The 24,120-nt window shown below is 50.0% G+C and overlaps 1 protein-coding gene across 3 annotated transcripts in view; it reads right to left on the bottom strand.

Moving 5' to 3' along the window:
* LOC133358640 (galactosylgalactosylxylosylprotein 3-beta-glucuronosyltransferase 1-like) overlaps positions 1-24,120 on the bottom strand; it is a 54,597-nt gene that overhangs the window by 23,063 nt on the left and 7,414 nt on the right. For 2 of the 3 annotated variants that reach the window (XM_061577026.1, XM_061577025.1), the window contains exons 2-4: positions 7,043-7,286; positions 5,536-5,728; positions 2,272-2,530 (exon numbers count right to left, since the gene is read on the bottom strand). In XM_061577026.1, coding sequence (XP_061433010.1) covers positions 2,272-2,530; positions 5,536-5,728; positions 7,043-7,247 — 657 coding nt within the window. In that variant the 5' untranslated portion in view covers positions 7,248-7,286. Of the gene's footprint in view, positions 1-2,271; positions 2,531-5,535; positions 5,762-7,042; positions 7,287-24,120 lie in introns of those variants that run through there. The other variant, XM_061577028.1, reaches the window with a different exon arrangement.

Here is a 24,120-nt window from a genome sequence, read left to right on the forward strand (position 1 = left end):
GGTACGTAGTCTGCTTCGCGTAAGCATAACCTTTTCGGCCAATCTTACTGACAAAATAACGTTTGGCCACTTTTGACACGAGTTGTAATGGGTTCAACCGAGTCGCAGACATAGACTTGGAGGCAACACATTTATTCAGTTCCAACACACAGGGTAACTTCCCCTTAACAGAATAACAACCTATGGTGGTGACCACCAGGCTAACTACACTAGTTACAACGCAACTGCTGCTATGGAACGAGACCAACAGCTTTAAGCCCAGGGCCACGTGTTGGAGACTCGTAGAATGGAGAACGTCTGCGAAGGTTCTTCCAGGATGAACAACAACCCCAGTCCCTCTCGAGACCCGACTTATAATCTCTGTGGAGTGGCCAGCTCCGCCTTTGGCCACGTCCACCTTCCAGAATCCTAGAGATATCTGGGTCCCAATCACATGACCACCCCCAGCCCCTTCCTGGGGCCCCTTTGTAGACTTAACTGGTCACATGTCCTCCCGGCTCAACCAGAGTGCAATGGCCTCGAGTAACCTCATCCTTCGGCTGGCACCCACACACCCTGTCCTGTAGGGTCGGCACTGCACGCAAAGCGCGGATGCCATCTAGCGCTATTATTCAGCACTCACCAGGCCCCTCTAGGGCCAGTACTACACCCACACCCCTGTGGTATCCGCGATGTCACTACACCACATGCCGTGCCTCTCTAGGGTGGGCACTGCACGCAACATGTTGACATCCAGCGATGTCACTACATCTGTGGAAGAAAGTGGGCGTGGCATTACCCATAGAGGCATGTCTTTCCAATATGTAGTCTTGTGGAAAATGAATCGTGGTGTCTATTGCATCGATTCTGCTCAGAGTCAATCCGCCAGCCACATTAGCGTATCGATTCATCATGGGTTAATCACTATATTGATTGGCGATCTACGGATTGAGTAATCCCATTGAATTGTACTATACAGCTTCTCGCGGAACGTGTGTTTACGGTAGGCGGTGGTTAATCTTATGCAAGCTCCGACCGAATGCACTGTGGAGTAAATCAAATATTGTATGTTTTATGCCATTATGAAAAGTTATTATTTGTTTTCATAAAATGTTGAAATAATTTATCTTGTATACGGAATCATTATTAAAGCCGTTACTGATACCCTAATGAAGCCCTCATATCGCTTATAGGTAAAAGATAGCGGTCCGGATCGCATCTCAATTGGAGCGATGTAATAATGGCCTCCTACAGTGCTGGTTCATGTAGCGCTCCGTTTGCGACCACAAACTAGCACGAATGGCTACATACGGTGCGAAAGAGGTCCACACCTACCGAGAACGAAGCCTGAGGATTATAGGGGGGATGCCTGTAACTTACAATGCGCTGCGGGAATCTTCTATCATGGCTGATTTCGCATTATTTTGTGTATTACCTGATGTCTTATAATGATAATGTTCTTCTAAATCCTGCTCATAAGTGCAAGCCCCTTAGATAAAAAAAAAATCGAGGCTCTTGACCAAATAATGTCTGGCTCACAATAGCCACTGGACATGATCATGGTGATGATGAAGAAGTTTGTGTTGTATGATGATGATAGGTGTGTAATGACCAAAAAATTACCCCAAGCCAATGTGCAGCCTACAGGCTATTCGAAGATAAACCAAGGTTTCCATTTGGTGGAAAGAGGCCTCTAGAGGGATCGGGAGGCAAGCTTTTGAAGTGATTGGAGGAATGGGTCTGAATGAGAATTGGTGGGAAACAAAGTGGAACCCCGAGGCGACGATTGCGATCCGTTAGAGGGGAGGGACAGGGATTGGCTAAGGGAAATACAGTGAGGGAACATTCTAGGAAGGTAAGTGGAACGATATAAGAGGGCAAAGCACAAGAGGGTGGGACGTTCGAGGGAAAGTGCAGCTTCAAGATCAAGCACCAAGCCCGGACCAAGATTGTGTTGCGTAAAAAAATAGTCGCTCCTAGTACTTCGTCGTCCGACTCATTACAGGTGTACACTGAACAAGAAAGACACTGACTGCCCAGCTACATTGCACATAGAAACATTACAGACAGTTTTGCTTATATTCATCAGTGTTCATGAGCTGAAAATGTTACGTATAATAATGTTAGATAGAATAAGAATAATGCTGCTAAATATTGGTGTCATGTGTTTGTATTTTATGTTTTGTGTCTATCATATTGGAGGCATTTGTACAATCGTTTGACCACGATGATGATCAAGCTGATGATGATGATCAAGCTTATAATGATTGTGATCGAGCTGATGTTGGTCACCTTAAGGGGGTCCTGTTTAGGTGTCTCCATGTGCAGGTGGGTGTAGGATAGCGGCCAGGCGTTGCGGAGCACGGCGGAGACGAGAGCCGAGGGCGCGGGCGCATCCTCCACGACCAGCCAGTGCAAGTTGGGCACCAGGGCCATGGTGTGCGAAAGGCGCGTGAGATCCGCTTTCTGTGTGGCGCGAGCATACGTGGGGGTCACGGCGAAGATAACGGGAAGAGCGGGGTCCCAGCGAGAAGTGCAGAGCCTCCTCCACCTAATCACCATCACCATCAGCACAAACATAATCACCACCATCACCACAATCACTACCATCACTGTAATTGTGATGCCGCCGCCGCGAAGCCGTTCGGCAGGCACCCAAATCCCCGACCTCGCCACCACCAAGCAACGGAGCCGACCCCGCGTCCCCCTCACCTCACCTCACATGAACACACCCGCACTCATTTCCCCCCCCCCCCATAGAGCTCCGAGGGGAGGTCGCCTGGCCGACCGGTTTTTTATCCGAGAGACCCTTATCGGGATTAATTCTCACGGTTTCCGGCGATCAGGGAATTGGATGACCTCCCCCGTGCTACGTGGCACCGCGGCGCTGCGGCCGGCCTTAATATGGTGTGGTCGCGGCGTGGGGCATTCGGCCACCGCGGTTGAGGCGCATTTCCCCCACACACACCCCCACGAGTCGACGGGGCAAGCAGGGGAGGCACGGGACAGCATGAATAGCGGGATCACAGGGGCTGTTGCGCATAGTCATGGAGGGTTGGGATAATTGCGCTTGAGCGCGCAGGCCCCATTGTTAGGGAGGGTAAGGGGTTAATTAGGATGTACGCCGCCAACGTCGCTCACTGATTAGCATATCAACAGCGCCCGGAACCGCCGGGCGCGGGCTCGAGGTGCACGAGCCCATTGTTCAGCGCAGCATCCCTTTGAGGTAGGGAGAATAAATAGGGGGGGCGCAAGGGGGAAGGGGCTCTCTTCTCTCCAGGCCAGCGGACCAGCAGCAGCTCCAGCCAGCGACCCGGACGTCCGTGCGACGCATCGAGGTACGCTGTTAGCGCAGAGAGCAGCGAACCTCCGCGGGCGCCAAACAGTGAGTGGGGAGGTGAAGTAGGATAATAGTCGATAAATAGGGAATAGGTGCCGGTTTAGTGGAATAGGCCAGCCTCGTCGACCCACTGATTCAACATTAGTTACCAGGTAATAAATCATTAATAGCGAAGCGTGGTCTCGCGTGATCTTGTCGTGCAGTGTGAGCGTGTGGGAACGCGTGTGGTACTGTGTATGCGTAAGCTCGCGGCGTGCGTAATCGGCGTACCCCAGGTGCGCGATCATAACGTGAGCGGCCAGCAGGCGGCGAGCGCTGCGCAGAGCGGCGCAAGAGTGGGTATCGCGTGTGGAGCTGTATGCGTGTGTGCGCGCACGTTCACTACGTGTATAATACAGGTGCGCGCTCCTAACGTGAGTGGTCTGTATTGAGTGAGTGCCGCGCAGAGCTGTGTGTGGGTGCGCTGTGTGCACAGTGGTTCGCCACGTGAGTGAGCGCTGCGCGGAGCCGAGCGCGCGGGTGAGCGTGTGTACGCAGTGGTTCTGTAGTGCTGCGGCTCGCCTCGGGGGAGCGCTGAGCAGAGCGGTGCGAGAGTGGGTGTCGCGTGTGTTCACCCCGTGTGTGATACAGGTGCGCGATCATAACGCGAGTATTCAGTGGTGAGTGAGTGCCGCGGGGAGCTGTGTGCATGAGTGCGCATACGTTCGTTACGTGTCGGATACGGATGCGTATTGGTAACGTGGTTATTCGACGTGGAGGCGAGTGCCGCACAGGGCTATAGACGGACACACGCTCACAGTGTGCGAGAGCTGCACGTAGCGGTGTAAAGAGGGGGAGTGTGGCGTTTGATTGATGATGCTGTGCGCACGTATGCTCGCAGCGTGGGAGCGCGGCGTGAGGCTGTAACAGTAGGGGCGTCATGTTCGAATGCTGGCGAAACCGTAGCGGGTAAATAGGGAAGTGGGGTAACGTAAACGAAATAGGGGATGCAGGCGGGAGGGACCCCGGGGGCCAACGGCCCCCACATAATCACCACCATCACCACAATCGCCACCACATGACCACCAATCCGATGAACAACAATCACCGTTCCCCACTAAGTGGTGGTGATGTCACCACGGCGCTTTTTGGCAGTCTCGGTTAGTCAACTTTCAGATGGTCAATGAAGCGGAATTTTATTCCATCAAATTTTCTCGAGTAATCATCAGAAACTATTTTTGATGGACATGTAAACGATGTGCACGGACTCACAGCCTCGTGTCTATAGTCCTGTATGCTATGTGGCTACCACATTGCTGGGAGGAGCTGGCAGGAAATTCCTCTGTCAGCTGCACCTACTTTCACGTAACCAAGCCCACTTGATCACGAGCCCAGTCTACACGGAGGGGTCTTGCTTTTCCTGACGTCGGCCCGACCTACTGCTTCATAAGCCCTACCGACGTCTCTTTCAACTTGGGAAGCCCCTGGAGCTTTGCACTTTTAAATCGAGATGGAAAATTAATTTCTGAAAAACTGCGTTTTCTGTTTAGTTTGTTGTCCTTTCCCTGCACCTCCGAATAGCACGGTTGGTTGAGTACGGTGCAAAAGAATTTCAACATACATACATACAGACATGCATACAACTTCACAAACTTCTCGTGCAACACTACCCCTTGACCATCATCATGAGTTTAGGCATGACACCAATTGATGTTCAAAACTCGCACAAAAAATATCGTTTTTTTTTAGATAGTAATTCTGGCTACTGTGACAGACATTGTAAATAGGAGACTGCACTCGGCCAAAAAGCATACATTATGACAGCATGATAATTTGTCAAATGCATTGCCCTTTGACAACCCTGACCCTTCTCTTTTGACCATACAACTCATTTAATGGTTAATATCTATGGAACCATTGTGCCAGTATAAAAACTGATGAAAAAATTGGAATAGCTTTGACCCTTTCTGGCAATGAAACAGGTGTTAAGATGTTCAAACACCAAATCGATAATGCTTTGCAAAAGGTATATATTTTCGTGGTTGAACATCTTAGCGCACCTGAATGGCTAATGACACCCGTTTAAAAAAAATAAGTCCTACGTTTTTTTTCTGAGTATACCAAAATAAGTGCGTTTCTGCAGTGCACTAATTGGGGCCCTTTGCATCAATGACTCCCACATGCATTGACATGAGCTGTTATTTGATTCAGTGTAAACTGTAATACTGAACATGTACCTTTTTTTGGAAGTGTCGATGCTATTCGTGTCGTCATCATCATGAAGGTCTGTGTCATTTAAACCATGTGGTGGGCTGCTTTTTATTCTCCGGGGAAACATCTCCTGCCTCCCGGAAAAATCTTCATCACCAACTTCATACGTGCCGAGGTCATCGCGTAGCCGCGTATTACACTGGGGATTTTTTCCTTTACCTGTGAACGCATTTACAGAACGTGGAGCTCAACTTTCACAGCAGGTGGTTATTGTAGATTTTAGTTTTTTTATCCCTCTGCCGTGTGCTCATTTTGACAAACAGGTCCCGCAGTTATAATGTCAAGCCTCTAAAAGACAAATTGCCACGAGACTAGAGATGGCATCCAGCACCCCAGGCATGTTACAATGTGGTCATTATTTAGTCCCAGCAAGAAATCATCGTTGCAAGTCTACTCTACCACGACCTCAGTCTGTTATGATAACTTTGAAAGATATCTAGACAAGCTGAAATTCAAAAGATCAACTTTTCTGTAACATCATTTCAGGCAAACGGGCGTATTGGCGGTACACTGGTGCAGCATAACACACACCGGGCCTCATAAACCAGATCCAAAATCTAAATTTGAAACGACATTCGTGTTCACTGCTTCGAGATCACGATAACTGATTTTGTTGACGCACCAACACCACCCCGTAAGATTTTCTGACCGGGTTTGCAAATCGCGGGAAAATAAATTTAATTGCGAATAATGGTATTTCTTTAAACACAGCACTTGTTCATGTGTAGAGTAGTATGACGATGTGATGTAATGCGTGCTGAGGCGCAATGACGTCATGTCTCGGGAGCTACTTATTGGGGACCCGGTGACGAAAGCGGGGTCGTTGTGGGAGCCCTGGTTTTGTTTTCTCTCTCATATTCCAATTGTGTTATTGGTTTTATGTTATGAAGAATTATTTCAGAAATCTCACGGAGTACATATATAAAAAAAAAAATAGGCGATCTTTTCATTATCATGGAGGAGGGAAGGGAGTCTCATGATCTTTAAGAGATTATGTCTGTCTCTGCTCCTTCTTTGTACTCTATGGCTGTGCCATAGCCATGTGTGTTTTATATGCACCATGCCTTAACTGTGATTTAAAATATAAACCGTGTTCAAACATGCCCACAAACTAAAGACGTGCTTGTAGGATGACTACTTCAACATATCCTTCGTGGGGAAAAACATGTACAAATGGACACTTAAATCATCTAAACCTGGACAACTCGGTCAATTTCTGTAGGGAAAATAGAATTTATTCGTGGCCATCTTAAACAAATGGCTGTCAACTTGGATTTTCAAGGGGCTAACGATATCTTGTCTGAAAAGACCCGCCATTGTGGACACATCTTGCATGTTTCCTGCTTGCATCACAATATATAAACGAGTCCCGTGAAAATGTTTTTACTTCTCTGCTTCCCTATAAAATATGTTAGTGAGTGAAAAAAAATGTCATTAGGCACAACAGAATGAACCCCTAAATAAGGGGCTCACATTTGCAGGTGTGATAGATTGTGTAGTCTGTGTCCTTCGTCCAAAGAATAATTATCAGCAGCGTCCAAAGGATGATGAACAGCAGCGCGGCCAGGCCAATTTGAGCGTGTCTCAAGCCACACTGAGGCCACCATCGCATCAGCCTGGGTTTCTTGCTGCTTTCTGTGTCTCCCATGAACCGTCTATGTTCACCAGAGGCCACCATTTAACGTGGTCCACTTCCAACAGTCGCCCGGGAAGAGGTCTACAAGAGAGGAGCAAAAGAAGACAAATAGCAAGAGACAGGGGCTCCATAATTTTTCTTTAGTCAACATTTGCCCTTACATTATATAATTAAAGTGATGAATACATCTTCTTGGTTCTTTCGGTAAAGTCACGTAGAAGGGAAGTAATAAAATAATAAAAATAAAACATAATAAAACAATTCTCACGACGTTTCGGCCACAATGCAAGCAGCCGTCCTCAGGCGAAGAATGAAACACCACCAAGCTTGGAGCGTATATTTAAGCTGGGTTAGAGGGGGGAGGTGGGAAGAAGAGCGCCTAAACAAAATAATTTGCATATCAAGAGGAATTCAGCATATGGAAAATGCGTAGGAGGTGGGCGGGGGGGGGGGGTTCCAAATCAATACTATGCCCGTGCATTATGCAGGATTAGCAGCATCAAAGGGGGGGGGGGAGGGGGTAGCATTAACAAAGGAAAGGAATGTTAATAGTATATAGCTGCAGTTACTAAACAACCACGTAAAAAACTAAAGTATAAACTGCATAACAAACTAAAGTATAAACTACATAGCATCATCAGTATACTTACTATACTCTACAATAAGCTGAGTTACTAACAGTAAGTAATATATAAAAAAACTCTACGTTGTAAAAAATTATATAATATGCTTCCATCTAAACTTTATTCTCTTACATCACACGCGTCTATACCGTACTATATACTGCCATAGGCAAACCCAACATTAAATTACATACTGTATTGCTATAAACCATCAAAATGGTTTATTACGTCCTTCCAGTGATTGCTAAGCCAGAATCCATCTTCTCGGTTAAAATTGTCTCTGTGTTTGATACACATTAGGGTGGGTAGAATAATACATAGTGTTATATTAGCAATACAGTATCAAGCAGTATGTAATTTAATGTTGGGTTTGCCTATGGCAGTATATAGTACGGTATAGACGCGTGTGATGTAAGAGAATAAAGTTTAGATGGAAGCATATTATATAATTTTTTACAACGTAGAGTTTTTATATATTACTTACTGTTAGTAACTCAGCTTATTGTAGAGTATAGTAAGTATACTGATGATGCTATGTAGTTTATACTTTAGTTTGTTATGCAGTTTATACTTTAGTTTTTTACGTGGTTGTTTAGTAACTGCAGCTATATACTATTAACATTCCTTTCCTTTGTTAATGCTACCCCCTCCCCCCCCCCCCCTTTGATGCTGCTAATCCTGCATAATGCACGGGCATAGTATTGATTTGGAACCCCCCCCCCGCCCACCTCCTACGCATTTTCCATATGCTGAATTCCTCTTGATATGCAAATTATTTTGTTTAGGCGCTCTTCTTCCCACCTCCCCCCCTCTAACCCAGCTTAAATATACGCTCCAAGCTTGGTGGTGTTTCATTCTTCGCCTGAGGACGGCTGCTTGCGTTGTGGCCGAAACGTCGTGAGAATTGTTTTATTATGTTTTATTTTTATTATTTTATTACTTCCCTTCTACGTGACTTTACCGAAAGAACCAAGAAGATGAATCCCTGCAGTCACGAAAGCTTTAAATTGATGAATACATCTCAAGAAGTGTGGGAATAACCCTTCAATATTTAAAGCATTGTTTTCTCTCTCGTATTCCAATTGTGTTATTGGTTTTATGTTATTAAGAATTCTTTCAGAAATCTCACGGAGTATAAATAAATAATAATTTAGGTGATCTTTGTATGATTTCCAGAGAACAGGTCACAATTTTTTCAGATCCATTGTTAAAACCGCAGACTTGAAATTTCAGCCAAATTAAGTAAGATAAAAATAATACATAACAGTTTGCTCTCCTGTCATTGAGGATCAGGTTAAGTCCATGAACTGTTTGCATTTGAGGAAATGGTATCATAGGTGGCTACTTGGATTCAAACCCATTATCTCAACGATTCTGGCTGAGCACTCTGACCCCTGAGTGACCCGACCTGTTCTCGATCATTACTGTGCATTCAAACATTTTAAACAGCATTTTCACAAATGTTGCTACAAGCTTAGTTATTATTGTCGTGCAGCTTCCACAAACAAGAGTTACGCAGCAGATGAAAATATCCTGCCTCTTGACTGATTCGGAGTGAAATCTCTAATGCCAAATCGGAATTCGTCAAAAAGCACATTTTCCATGTATGGAAACGCGTCCACTCTCTTGACAACTGTCCCATCACCCATGCGGAGTTGAAGTGCTGAGTTTTTTTAAAAGCGATTACCAGGTCAGATCAGCAGCTTGCGTAATATGTTTGACCATATTGAGTCATCCTTTAACCTCATACCGGGCATCGATTAGCCTCCCATTGCATCTGTACCAGATTGAAATTTCCCTGGCACAGCCATGGAAAGCTTCTAAAACTACACGATCAAGCAATATGTTAAATTGTGTAAGGGCCAAAAGACATCCCTGTCACACCTCAAGGTGAACAGGAAATTGGTCTGACTACCTGTCAGGCAGCTTCAACTGGACATGCTCACCATTATACAGTTAATTAATGGTTGTGAACAGGGGGTATGGAACACTCCGTTTCTCTCTCTTTTGCCTCTCCCTCTTCGCAGAGTTTTCATAATGGTTGTATATACGTAATCTTTATTGAATAAGACCTTGCTTCATGTACATTCAGGTTTATTCATTTTAAGCATTATATTACACTGGTACATGATTCACTGACACTGGTTCGTGTTTTGATGTAGATTTTGAAAATGTGCACGTGTGTTAAATTGTGATATCTCCTCCACACTACGCTTCCTTATCGCGCCTAAAATAATTAATCCATCCAGAACTCTCAGAGAGCAGTGCAACCTATAGAGGATGGTCCGCGGAAGCATATACTCCTTCTGAAAATCCCTTCAAAAGGACGTATGGTCCAAACAGTATGGGACATTACTATCGCACCGGAACTCTACATCTCCACTGCTGCCATCACCTATGCTCGCTCAGGCCCGCTCGCTCATCTGTCCTGGGCGGGGGGATCAGCCAACACCCGCCCGGCGACGACGTGAGGGTTGAGGTCCTGTTGACGGCTGGAGCGACAGCGGCGAGATGTCTTCACTCTTCGTCCCCGGCAACAACTACCCCTCCGCTCACGCACACACCCTTATATCCCTCTGCTAATTATCCAAGACCTCTCGTCTCTTTAAGCTCTCGCATGGCCGGCGCCTGTTGGCCCATCACTCAACCCTTATCTCCCATCTCCTTGGCAACACCTCTGGTCTCAACGTGCACAACCGGTCGACCCCGTTTGCACCTGCTTCGCCCCTTAACAACTGGCGGTTTGTCCATGCAAACCTCATGTTCACACGGGCACCTGTTTGTCCTCAATTGCCCTCGGTTAACTGTGCGCACCGCGTATTTCACTCCTCTATACTAATATTATCGCCTATGCAACTTCCATAGCAAAGTGTAGATGGGAATTTTTTTCACTATCATAAATACACAAAACATTTCCGAAAAAGGGGAATTTTGTCCGCACGCAGTACATATTGGCACTGCAATATGTTCACTCAAAAATATGACATTTTGAACACTAACAATAAAAGTTACCAACATGAATGTGCATGTAGATATGGCAAGAAATGTCATTCCTGTCACATCACTTATGTCATCAACTCGCCATAAGCCTCACTACTAATAACCAAAGGACACTTGAAAGTGGTGGAAAAGTCACGGGACCTTTAAAACACTGTCTCTGCTAACATAATAACCTTGTGGAGAGAGGTAGGGAAGACATACATGTGACACTTTATATTCTAGGTTGAGCAGATTCCCTGAAACGTGGGATTAACAATAAACCAATGCATAGCACCTACCCAATTATTATGGGATGAACGCTTGAGAAAACTATCCTAGTGAAGTATGGGAATTGACGGCAGGAACTTCTTGACGGGTAACACACTTTTATTCAATCCTTTAGGTATCACAATACAACGTGTGGTCTCTCTTCTTCCTCCGACACACTCCACTAATCTCGTGTAAGCTCTAGGCCTCTGGCTACACCCGATACCCTTGACTCGTGTAGACCCTATGCCTCTGGCTACACACAATATACTCGACTCGTGTAAGCCCTATGCCCTGGCTACACATAGTACATTCGGCTCGTGTAGACCTATGGCTACACCCACTACACTCGCCTCTGGGTTACACAGAGTCCCGGTCCCCTTAGGACAGCGGGGCTAGGTACCGCAGGGCTCTAGGTCTTCATCCCCGTCTTCCTTCTTCGCTGGTTACACACTGCCCTTACGCCTGTGTGCATCCCCTTTTATAGCCCCTGCTCACGAGGGACGGAGCTGATGCGGCGTCGACGTGAGCGTCGTTCCTTAATGACCCAATCACGACGCACTCTCTCTACGATCCGCTTTCCCCAGCGCGTGTTAACATTACTCCACCAATCACACTGCGCTGCCACCTGATCACTCCCTCTCAGCGCGTCACCGCCCACAGCCAATCGGTACCCCGTAACCCACGACCCCGCGCTGACCCCTGATCCTCCACCGTCAGCGCGCGTCACCACCTACACAGCCAATCATCACGCACTGTGCCTACGATCCTTAATCCCAGCGCGTATCACCTCTACATCACCCCCTCCCACATAGCTTGCAGCCGGCCCGGCTGTTAACCTACAACACAACATAACGCAACGCAGTAATAAAGAACTCCACATCCCAGTGTGCCCCGTAACACAACAACAACAACATAACACAACCTTAAATATGAAGCAATATACAGCCCGACGAACAACACAATAAAAGCGAACACCGTAAAACGAACGCGCCAAGTGTCACTGTGACCCACGCAGTGCCGAGGCGCTCCGGCTGCCTCGACTCCGCACGTGGTAGGTTACACAAAGTAGCGCGACCTAGCGCGAGTCCGTCTGGCCGGTCCGTCGTATGGAACGGGACGTTGGCGACCGTCCGGTGTCTCCGGCAGCTCTAGACGGCACGGGTCTGGCCTGGAAGGACCGGCCCCGCCGTGAAGATCCGGCCGCCGGTGGTCGGCAGCAGTCAGTTCCGAGACACCTGGGAGCGGATCAGGCGGAGACATGTGAGGAGCAGGCAAGGACAATTCCCCCTCAGGGTCGTCGGTCACGTCACATGCTCGGCCCTCACGACACAAGGGGAGGCCATACGGAGGCGAGAACGGTTTCAGTCGGGAGGGGTGGACGTACCAACGGCGTTTCCCCCATTTTATCTGAACGCACTGGGGGCGTGCCACCCGCACGACCTCCACGGGTCCCCGCCACGGCTTCAACAATTTAGGCGACGTGGCCAAAGGTGCCTGAGGGCAATGCAGCCAGGCCTTGTCACCTGGTTCCCAATTGTGCACGGACACCTTCCGTGCCCGCAACCGCTCGTTCGCAATTTGGCGAGCCCGCGAATTAAGCCGTGCGGCCTCCCTTGCCTCTGTCAGTTTATGAATATTAAATTTAATATGCTCTGCCAATTTAGAATTAGTTCGTGGTGCGGGCAGACCCAGCTGCGTTTCCATGGGCGGGTCGGCTTCCCGACCGTACATTAGAAAAAACGGGGAAAACCCCGTAGCTGCATGGGGGGCCATTCTATACGCGGCAAGGACCCCAGGGACCTGCAGGTCCCAATCAACATGCGACTCACACACCTGCTGGCACAGCATAGAGGTCAATGTCCTGTTAAGCCTCTCCACCATCCCGTCCGTCTGCGGGTGGTACGGGGAGGTACGCACCTTTTTGGTACCCAACAGGTCGCACACCTCCTGCAGTAATTTACTCGAAAAATTTTTCCCTTGGTCAGTCAGCAAGCGTTCGGGAGCCCCCTTGTCCAGGACATAGCCCTGGACAAAGGCGTCCGTCACAGCCGCCGCCGACTGGTTGGCGAGTGGCCACGCCATAGGCCACCGGGTAAAATATTCGACCCCCACCAACAGGTACTTATTACCCCTAGGCGTGACCGGAAAGGGCCCCAGAATATCGAGTGCAACGAGCTCGTTAGTGCGCGAGACCTGAATAGATTGCAGCGGTGGATTAGCTGCCACGGGCGGTGGTTTCCGTCTGGCGCACTCAACACAACCCTTCAGAATATTCACCACGTCACCCCCCATTCCCGGCCAATAATAGTCACGCTGAAGCAGGGCAAGCGTTTTGTTAACCCCCAAATGCAAGAGGCGTTCGTGTGCGGCCAAGACAACCTTCCCCCTCACAGCAGAAGGCACCACAATCGCATGCCGCCGGGACAAACTGTCCCATCTCATCAACAGGCCCTGCTTAAGCTCGTAGGAGCCAGTTCGGTCGTGGCTACCTTCGGAACCCTCCGTCTTTCGGCGCAATGCCAGCAGGGAGCTGTCCGCCATTTGGAGACGGCCCCACTCAATCAACGACAGTGAGAGCAGCGAGTCCTGACCCCCTGGGGTAGCGGGACCATCCCCAATTGGTGTGCTCGCGGTCGCAACCAACGCCTCCCTACCTTCCGTAACCGGAGGTTTACAGCGCGCCGATCCCGATAAGCACGCACATTTGTGACAAGGCAACAACCGCGACAGGGCATCGGCATTCGTGTGTCGCAACCCTTTACGGTACGTAGTCGTGAACTGATAGTCCTGGAGGACTTCCAACCACCGCGACAATTGGCCCGAGGGCTGGGCAACCCGTAATGAATACTGGAGCGCCGCATGGTCCGTCCGGACCGTGAAATGACGACCATAGAGATATGGCCTGAATTGTTGTACAAAAAAAACAATGGCAAGTAGTTCACGACGGGTGACGCAGTAGCGCTGCTCTGCCGGCGACAACACCCTGCTACCATAGGCGACCACCCGTTCGACCCCTCCAACGACTTGGGACAGCACTCCCCCAATGCCCGTGTTGCTAGCATCCGTGTCTAGCAAGAAGGGACTCTCAAAGTCCGGATAGCACAAGGGTGGGGCCCTTACCAAGGCGTCCCGGAGGGAGCAGAATGCAGCCTCCTCCTCCGGTCCCCACCGGAACTTCACTCCTTTTGCCGTTAAAGCGTGCAAGGGCTTTGCAATGGTGGCGAAGTGCTCAACGAATCGGCGATAATACGAAGCAAAACCGATGAAACTGCGCACGTCTGACACTGACGTGGGCGTCGGCCACGAACTGACACAGTCCGTCTTCGCAGGATCGGTAGAAATCCCCGAAGAGTCGACAATGTGACCCAAGTACCTCACGGATTTACGAAAAAGATGGCATTTGGCCGGTTTAAACTTTAATTTAGCCGATCGCATTCGCAAGAACACCCCTCTCAATCGCTGGAGGTGTTCTTCGAACGTTTTACCGAAAACAATGACATCGTCAAGGTAAATGAGGCACGTCTCCCACTGCAAGCCCGACAAAACCAATTCCATAAGACGCTGAAACGTCGCAGGAGAGGAGTGAAGTCCCATGGGTAACCGGTTAAACTGAAACAGGCCCCCTGGAGTCCGGAATGCAGTCTTAGGCTTAGACTCCTCGTCGAGTGGCAACTGCCAAAATCCGGACAATAAATCAAGAGTCGAAAAGTATCGCGCACCGGACAATGCATCGAGAGACTCGTCCATCCTGGGGAGCGGATACGCGTCGGCCACCGAGATCTTATTCAGGCGGCGGAAATCGACGCAAAATCGCAGGGACCCGTCCTGCTTTTTAACGAGCACAATAGGTGCTCCCCAAGGACTGGAAGAAGGCGAAATAATGTCGGCTTCCAGCATATCGTTAACTGCCGACTGAACATGTTCCTTCTCAGCAGGACTCAGTCGGAAGGGATTTTGCCTGACCGGTGCCGCATCGCCCGTTTCAATGTGGTGACGTAGCAGGTCCGTGCATCCGATATCATACTTATGTTTACTGAAGACATCCGAAAATTCAATCAGCAACCCGCGCAACGCACCCAACTGTAGCGCTGACAAATCGTCAGAGTCCGCGCACAGCATATCAATCCAATCTAGGTCCTCCTTTGATGGTACGCTATTCGTGGGGCTCGGATCAGCCTGCGCAACCAGCCTCTCCTCCGCAGGGACCCGTGCCGCGTGAGCCAGCACGGTGCCCTGCTGAATGACGGCCGGCCGCGCCCCAGCGTTTAAAACCATGACAAACGGATCCCTGTCTGCCCCAACCAAAGTGTGAGCCACCGATAAATCGAGACCTCCAACAGCCCTATTAGAAGGACCCAAAAGCATGGCCTGTTCCGAGGCCTCCTTCCCCCATGGCTTCCGTAACCGGAGGGGAATCAACATTTGTGAACCCGGGGGCACGTGCACGGTCTGTGTTGCTAACGCCTGAATGGTAGCGCACGCCGTCCGAATTACATTAGGGCTCGTCAAAAATGAAATACGGCGACCCGATGGTAATTCAATGCAACGCTGATCAATGAGAATTTTGATGGGCATTTTCGCCAAAAAATCAGTGCCCAATAGGCAAGGAACCGCCAGGGAAGATGAAACGAAAACGGGTCCCGACAATTTGATATCACCAATGCAAATGGACGCCCTAATCTGACCGATAATGCCCAACGATCCCCCGTTAGCGGCGTAAAATGGCACATCCACCGGAAGAAGCGGACGACATTGTACCGGGAGAATATTATAAATGAGATCCGAAATAATAGTCGCCGATGCCCCCGTGTCCACTAACACCCTGACCTCGACCCCATCAATCGATCCGGTAACGACGGATGAACCCGCTGAGGCAGCCACTATTCTGTGCCCCAATTCCGACCATTTAATGTCTCCCCGGTCCCGGCCGAACCCCCCTCTCCGAACCGAATCCCCGAACTCTACTCGGCTCTCCCTCGTCGCAACGCGACGACCCATACGTGTCGAGTATGCGGGCCAAGCATGTGAGGTGCCGCGACTTGCCGGGGTTTGCAGTGATGACTTGGGGCCTTGGTCGTCGTCCAGCCGAGGTCCCATGGCGCGCTGACGTGGGGCGCGGCAACCGGAGGCCACGTGGCCACGAAGGCCGCAGTTATAGCAGGTGATGACAGTAGTCGGAGATCTCGGTTGCTCCAGCTTGCGGGCCGCTCGCAGAGGTGAACGACCCCCCGACCTCCAGTCCCCCGCTCGTCCCGCGATGAACGCGTCCTCTCGTGGGCTGACGACTTGGGGCACGGTGTCAACCGGACCCGGAGTTGAGGCCACGGCAGCGTTGCAGACGACCCCCTGCTTTCGTTGAAGGACCTCGTGCGCTTGCATGCTCGTGGCGACCCGTAATGAAGAAATATCGGTGTCGTCGGCCGTGTTGATGGGGACCCCCAGGTCCTGCGCCAACTTGAGCAGCTGCTCCAAAACCATCGCATCTTGGCCCTCCTCGTCCATACGAGGGAACGCGGCGTCAGCGAGAGCGAGCAACGCCGTGCGGTAGGCGAGCACGGTCTCCGTGTCCGCCTTCCGTCTTGCGTAGAAATGATGGCGGCACGCCGAGGGAGGACCGTAGACTTTGGCCATGAGAGCCAGCGCATCCTTGAGCGTGGAGCGGTCCGACCTGCGTGCGGACGTGAAGGCCGCGAGCGCGTTGTCGTCCAGCATGGCAGGCAGTGCCCGCAGTGCCGTAGCGTCGGACCAGGCGGACATCTCTTGATGCGCCAAAAATCTGCGCTGAAATTGGCTCCAATCCCCGCCTTCCGCCTTGAATGCTGACAACGTGGGAAGGCGCTGCTGAAAGATAAAGTCGTCCTCCTCCTCGTGCTTCCTCTCTGCCCCCCCGTCGGTGTGTAAGATGGCGGCCCCAGTGGCGGGTGTGTGATGGCGGTCCGCCGCGCGCGTTGGTGACGTCAGCGGCCGCGCATGGAGAACCGCTGCCACGTGGTGATGGCCGTTCCCGCCAAAAGTTGGAGCGGATGAAATGGCGGGAATCGCCAAATCGTTTTGGCGGGAATCTGCAGGGCGACCCTGTAGCACGTCGGCCGCCGTCCCCGCTCCTCCCGACGAGCTGATCTCCGCCAAGATGGACGCGGCGGCGAGCAGCAGCTCCCCCAGACGGGAGTGTGCCTCGCGAAGCACGGTGTCAGTCCCCCGTCGCTCGACCGGCGCCGTCGGTGGATCCTGCCCCGTGGGCAGCTCCTCTTCCTCACCCCCTGATGCCCGCTGGCCCGCGTCGTCGAGGTTGTCCTCGTGGTCAATCCCGTGGGTCCGACGGTTCCTCCTTGTATCCATGCTTGGAGGACCGTTTCACTTCTGACGCCAGTTGAAGTATGGGAATTGACGGCAGGAACTTCTTGACGGGTAACACACTTTTATTAAATCCTTTAGGTATCACAATACAACGTGTGGTCTCTCTTCTTCCTCCGACACACTCCACTAATCTCGTGTAAGCTCTAGGCCTCTGGCTACACCCGATACCCTTGACTCGTGTAGACCCTATGCCTCTGGCTACACACAATATACTCGACTCGTGTAAGCCCTATGCCCTGGCTACACATAGTACATTCGGCTCGTGTAGACCTATGGCTACACCCACTACACTCGCCTCTGGGTTACACAGAGTCCCGGTCCCCTTAGGACAGCGGGGCTAGGTACCGCAGGGCTCTAGGTCTTCATCCCCGTCTTCCTTCTTCGCTGGTTACACACTGCCCTTACGCCTGTGTGCATCCCCTTTTATAGCCCCTGCTCACGAGGGACGGAGCTGATGCGGCGTCGACGTGAGCGTCGTTCCTTAATGACCCAATCACGACGCACTCTCTCTACGATCCGCTTTCCCCAGCGCGTGTTAACATTACTCCACCAATCACACTGCGCTGCCACCTGATCACTCCCTCTCAGCGCGTCACCGCCCACAGCCAATCGGTACCCCGTAACCCACGACCCCGCGCTGACCCCTGATCCTCCACCGTCAGCGCGCGTCACCACCTACACAGCCAATCATCACGCACTGTGCCTACGATCCTTAATCCCAGCGCGTATCACCTCTACATCAGAGATTGAGAAGGTGCTGGCCGTGAGGATTGATGGATGCATGGGTGGGAGAACAGTGGAGGGTCTTATAGACTAGAAATACAACTAAGCGACATGTCTCGGACCGTGTCCGTGAACATAAGGCAGATTTGAAACATGGTAGGACCAATACTTCTGCCATGGCTGATCATTATTTTAATGCAGCTGGCTTACACGAAATTGATTTCTCTAAGACGATGGTAGTTTGCAAGCCTACTGGCTATCAACAAATATTCGTTCATGAAGCCATCCATATATACAGACACAGAGACAATTTCAACCAAGAGGAAGGTTATTGACTCAGCAATCATTGGAAATATGTCATCAACCACTTTGGGTCATGACTTGATTTGTGTTTTCTTGTCAACTTCCACTGTTAGCAGTGTGGATGTGTGGAGCGAGGTGCAATGTTTTGATTGGTGTAGACCTACTGCCTGTGTCGGAGCTTTCTCCTACATTAACATTAGCTGCCCCACCTATCTCTAAACCTTTATAAACAGCTCTTTAATTGGTGTAGACCAACTGTCGGTGTCGGAGCTTTCTCTTACATTAACATTAGCTGCCCCGCCCATCTCTAAACCTTTATAAATAGCTTGCCCTCAGAGGCTAACCTCCCTGTTCCTGATGATGACCGCTTGTGTTGCGATCAAAACGTCGTGATTTTTTTATTCACTTTATTTGTATTATTTTATTGTTATTTTTTCTATCTACGTGATTTTACCAAAATAACCATATAATATGAATTCCTGCGGTCACGAAAGTTCAAAGTCAAAAATAGAAATTCACGTGTTAACCAGGACCGATCAACCTATTTTTCCTTTATACGTGCTGACCGATGACACAACCCACCCTCCCGAAAGAGGATGCATCACGCTCGGCATTCCAGCCGCGAGTGCCTTGGAAAATTTGTGTGGCACTTCTTCCAAGTCTTCCAAGTGGTAACCCTGCAAAATAACCTCCGATGGGACGTCGGAGGCCCTGGGCCACGATATTGACACCACTCGGGTGGAATGGACCCCCTAGACCCACAGGGAAAAGCTCCCCTGGATATATAAATTTTTCATACAGACCAAAGGGGATTTCGAGCCTGCTCGTTCACAGTTAGTTTTATATATATATACACTTCCCTTTAACCCAGAGCCCTTACGCAGAACATTGATTGATGATAACACCAAAACGCGTTTGGCCGTGGGGGTTTATGTGAATATACGGCACCACCTTGGTTACAGTGGCTAAACTATGCTGCTTATTAGTTTAAATTTTGGTCAGTGCTGAGTTCATATGGAGAGATTGACTCGACGCAGTTCTGATGCCACTTGCCAATGGTATTAGCCACTCTGACCTGGAATCGAACTCATATAGATGGCTATGTAGGATTCTGTGCTAACCGCTGCACCACAGCTCCCTCAGTATACGCCCGCCTACACGTATACGTCCAGCAGAGCGATGTGGTGTGCTGTGCTAGATGGCTTGGATAATAATTGAAGCATAACTCACACACATAAGCACACATGCGCACACAAACAACAAACATGTATTTTTTAGGCTGAGTTTAACATGTTTAAATGTAATTAATATGCTTTATCTTCTTGGTTCTTTCGGTAAAGTCACGTAGAAGGGAAGTAATAAAATAATAAAAATAAAACATAATAAAACAATTCTCACGACGTTTCGGCCACAACGCAAGCAGCCGTCCTCAGGTGAAAACCAGGTCCGTCGAGGCGACAGAGTCTGATACTGCTATATGATACACATTAGGGTGGGTAGAATAATACATAGTGTTATATTAAAATGGATAAGGCAGCAACTGCAGCAGCAGCAAGTGCAGCAGCAGCAGCAAGTGCAGCAGCAGCAGCAACTGCAGCAGCAGCAGAAACTGCAGCAGCAGCAGCAACTGCTGCAGCAGCAGTAACTGCAGCTCCCTTTGATGCTGTTATTCCTGCATAATGCACATGCATATGCAGTACTAATCACATTCCTGCATTTCCCATAAATATGCTAAATTCCTGTTGATATGCAAATTCATTTGTCAATGCGCCCAGCTTATATATATGCTCCAAGCCCGTGTGCTGTTTCATTCAGACTCTGTCGCCTCGACGGACCTGGTTTTCACCTGAGGACGGCTGCTTGCGTTGTGGCCGAAACGTCGTGAGAATTGTTTTATTATGTTTTATTTTTATTATTTTATTACTTCCCTTCTACGTGACTTTACCGAAAGAACCAAGAAGATGAATCCCTGCAGTCACGAAAGCTTTAAATCGAAATTTAATATGCTTTGTTTAATCGATTGAACAATCTGTTTTTTATATATATTGTTCTTTTTTAGTGTGGTTTTCATATAGCCCTCTTGGGCTTTCCAACCTCACCTCATGACCTTTTTTATTTGTACATTTTGTCTTTATTCAACGGTTTTACTTAACGTGACTCCTATGTTTGTCGTGGTCAAATCTTGTAATCAAAATTTAGTCTACTCCTGTTGTCCAATGCATTACAAATTTTGCACACGTACTCAGATCCGATTACAATACATGCCTGTATCAAATAATCAATTAATTGGCTCTTTAAAAGCAATTAACATTTGTGTCTTAGGCGCGCCGGCTCCGTGTCAACGAATTACGCAAGTAATCAATTCATTCGAGTAAGCGTTGATGTGGAAGCAGGCGCCGCATCATTGAAGTACTTCTCGACCGCGAGTTAAACGAAGTTGTTAATAACCCGTTGTTTTAAAAAATATATGTTTTTAAGGAGTTTATTTCTACTCTATCGACTAATAGGTAATTCTTCACTTACCAGTGTAAACAGTGTTAATCAGCAAACATTGCAAAATGTAAATTCTTATCAGGCCCCATGGTGTAAAGTACATTCTCCTACAAACTTGATTTGGCACTTTTGTGACTGCAGGAATTACTCATTAGTTATTTCGGTAAAGTCACGTAGAAAGAGAAAATAATAAATTAAATAACAGCATACGACGTTTCGATTGCAACACAAGTAATCATCATCAGGTACAAATGAAAGAGAAAACAAAACCTAGTAAACTTAGAAATATAATGCAATACAACACAGATTGTCGGCTAACAACAGTCAGCACCCTACCTGGTTGATTACTACGTTCTTCCAACTGAAGTACTCTTGAAGACGCGTGGACAACGTGGTAAGGCACACGTATTTATTTGCACAATGTCTTACAGCACTGGAGGGATGTATCGGCCCCCTCACCCGTACAACTGGGAATTCACCCCTAGCTAGCCTTCCTAGCCGAGTCCTCCGCTAACGGGCTAGGGGAGGCTGTCTGGCCCGACACTGGTCAGTCGGGCTACGGTACCCGGAATCCCAGAGGTCTAACTCTGGTTCCGGGACCACGCCACTGGCTCCAGCCTGCACTGCCCTTACAAGGGCGGCGTCCCAGGGGGAGTCCAGGGCCTATCTGGCCGGTCTTCTGTCTTCCCTTAACTACCTAAGACTGAGCCCCGAGCTCTCTGGCTCATCCCTTTTTATACCCCCCTAGAGGATCGAAACCCCCCTCACGCCGTCCAGTGCGGACGTCGTTGCGGGCACCACCCCGTGTGCTCACGGAGTCCCCGCCCACTGTGTTTGTTATCCGTTAGCCCCTATGCAAACAGCCCTACACAAACAGCCCCTCTGTAACAGCCCTACATCACCCCCCCCTGTACAGCTCGCAGCCGTCCCGGCTGCAACAACTTTAATAAAGGTTATTTAACCCCTGGATCCCCGCGTGTGCCTTAAAAAAAAGTTTTTAACGCTAACATGAAGGAAACAACAGCAACAACGACAACAACAACAACAATGACAACAACAAAACCCACAACCCCGAAGGGAACAATCCGACGCACCCCCCCTGAATAAATACGAATACCGTAAGAGCGACGTATATATACAGGTATAGCAGGGAACTCCCAGCACGCATGCAACACACAAAAAAAAATGTGGTAGGAGCTCCCCACCGACGCAGCACCACGCAACCGTACGTAAGAAAGAAGAGAAAAAAAAAATGTTCGTCCAATGCATTATAAGAGTCTGCGCATTTTTGCGCGTGTCCTTGCTGCAGGCCCGTCACACGGGGCAATCCCGGGTGGCGAACCCGCCGGTGGCGGTTGTTCGTTTTGTATAGAGTCCGCGTCTGACGTCGCGAGACCCTCGGCGTCCCTCGCAGCAGTAGGTGGGTGCGAGCTCGTCAGTCCCGGTGCACCTGTGGGTGGGACAGCCGGCGATACGTCAGGCGAGGGCAGTGAGGACGGACCCTCTGAGTCGGCCGACCCCCCACATGTTTGGCCATGCGTGTGTGGAGTGGGGCCTCGCACCGCAACGAATGGTTTTAGCCTCGAGGGGTGCACAAACCACCGGCGCTTCCCCCATTTGATGCGAACACACTGAGGCCGCAGAACCTCGACCACCTCCACGGGCCCCCTCCACGGCCGCGCCAGTTTAGGGGATGTTGCGAGCGGTACCTGGGGGCAGTGCAGCCATGCTCTGTCCCCCGGCTTCCACTGCAGCACGTGCGCGCGACCCAGTCTGAGGCGCTCGTTAGCTTTTTGACGCTGTTCCGAATTTAACATGGCAGCATCCCGTGCCTCCGTCAATTTTTCAAGGTTAAATTTGACATGGTCAATTAATTTAGTTTTTCCTAGTGGTGTGGGGATCTGCAGCTGCGCCCGAATGGGTGGGTCAGGGTCGCGCCCATACATGAGGAAGAATGGCGAAAATCCCGTTGCAGCATGGGGGGCCAATCTGTATGCTGCCAAGACCCCTTGGATTTTCAAGTCCCAATCCGTCTGTGAGTCCGAAACCTGCTGTGATAACATAGACGAGATGGTACGATGCAGACGCTCGACCATCCCGTCAGTTTGCGGGTGATAGGGGGAAGTACGAATCTTTTTCGTTCCTAGGAGCTCACAAACCTGTTGGAGGAGTTTTCCGGAAAAATTTCTACCCTGGTCGGTCAGCAGCCGTTCCGGGGCACCTTTGTCCATGACATAGCCTTGGACAAAGGCGTCGACGATGGCTGCTGCCGACTGATTGGCCAGGGGCCAGGCCATAGGCCAGCGCGTAAAATACTCGACCCCGGTTAACAAGTATCTGTTTCCCCTAGGGGTGGCGGGGAATGGGCCCAGAATATCCAGCGCGACAAGTTCGTTTACTCTGGAGACCCTGATAGACTGCAAGGGCGGGTTAGATTCTCGCGCTGGTGGTTTCCGCTGTGCACACCTCGGGCATGAAGCCAACAGATCAGGGACATCCCTTGTCATTCCTTGCCAAAAGAAATCACGCTGGAGCAAGGCGAGGGTCTTTTGGGTACCCAGGTGGAGGAGGCGCTCATGAGCAGCCCACACCACCCTACCCCGTAAGCCCGAAGGGACCACCAGCCGGTGTCGGTGGGATTTCCCGTCCCAGTGCAACAGCAACCCCGCGTGCATTTCCCATGCGTCGGCATCACCCGATCCCCGCCCTGCCTCCCCGGCGCGACGACGCAACGCGAGGAGGGAGGTATCCTCCATCTGGAGGCGCCCCCATTCCTGGATGTGCAAACCCAACAGGGAATCTTTCCCTTGTTGTTCAATGGAACTCAGAACAACTGTCCCGCCGTCGGCGGCAGCCACAAGGCCCGGAACCGACCCGTCCCCTGCTGGTTTGCAACGTCCCGACCCCAGGAGGCACGCGCATTCCGAGGTGGTTGGCATGCGCGACAGAGCGTCCGCGTTGGTGTGGCGGACGCCCTTACGGTATGTGGTGTCAAAATCAAAATCCTGGAGGATCTCCAACCATCGGGACAATTGTCCCGATGGCTGTTGAACTCGCAGGGCGTACTGCAGTGCCGCATGATCTGTGCGGACGGTGAAACGCCGACCGTACAGATATGGGCGATACTGTTGGATGAAATAGACAATTGCCAACAGTTCTCTGCGGGT

The sequence above is a fragment of the Lethenteron reissneri genome, chromosome 63 (genome assembly GCF_015708825.2).
Source record: "Lethenteron reissneri isolate LAM-NWPU_2019-01 chromosome 63, ASM1570882v1, whole genome shotgun sequence".
NCBI classification, from domain to species: domain Eukaryota; kingdom Metazoa; phylum Chordata; class Hyperoartia; order Petromyzontiformes; family Petromyzontidae; genus Lethenteron; species Lethenteron reissneri.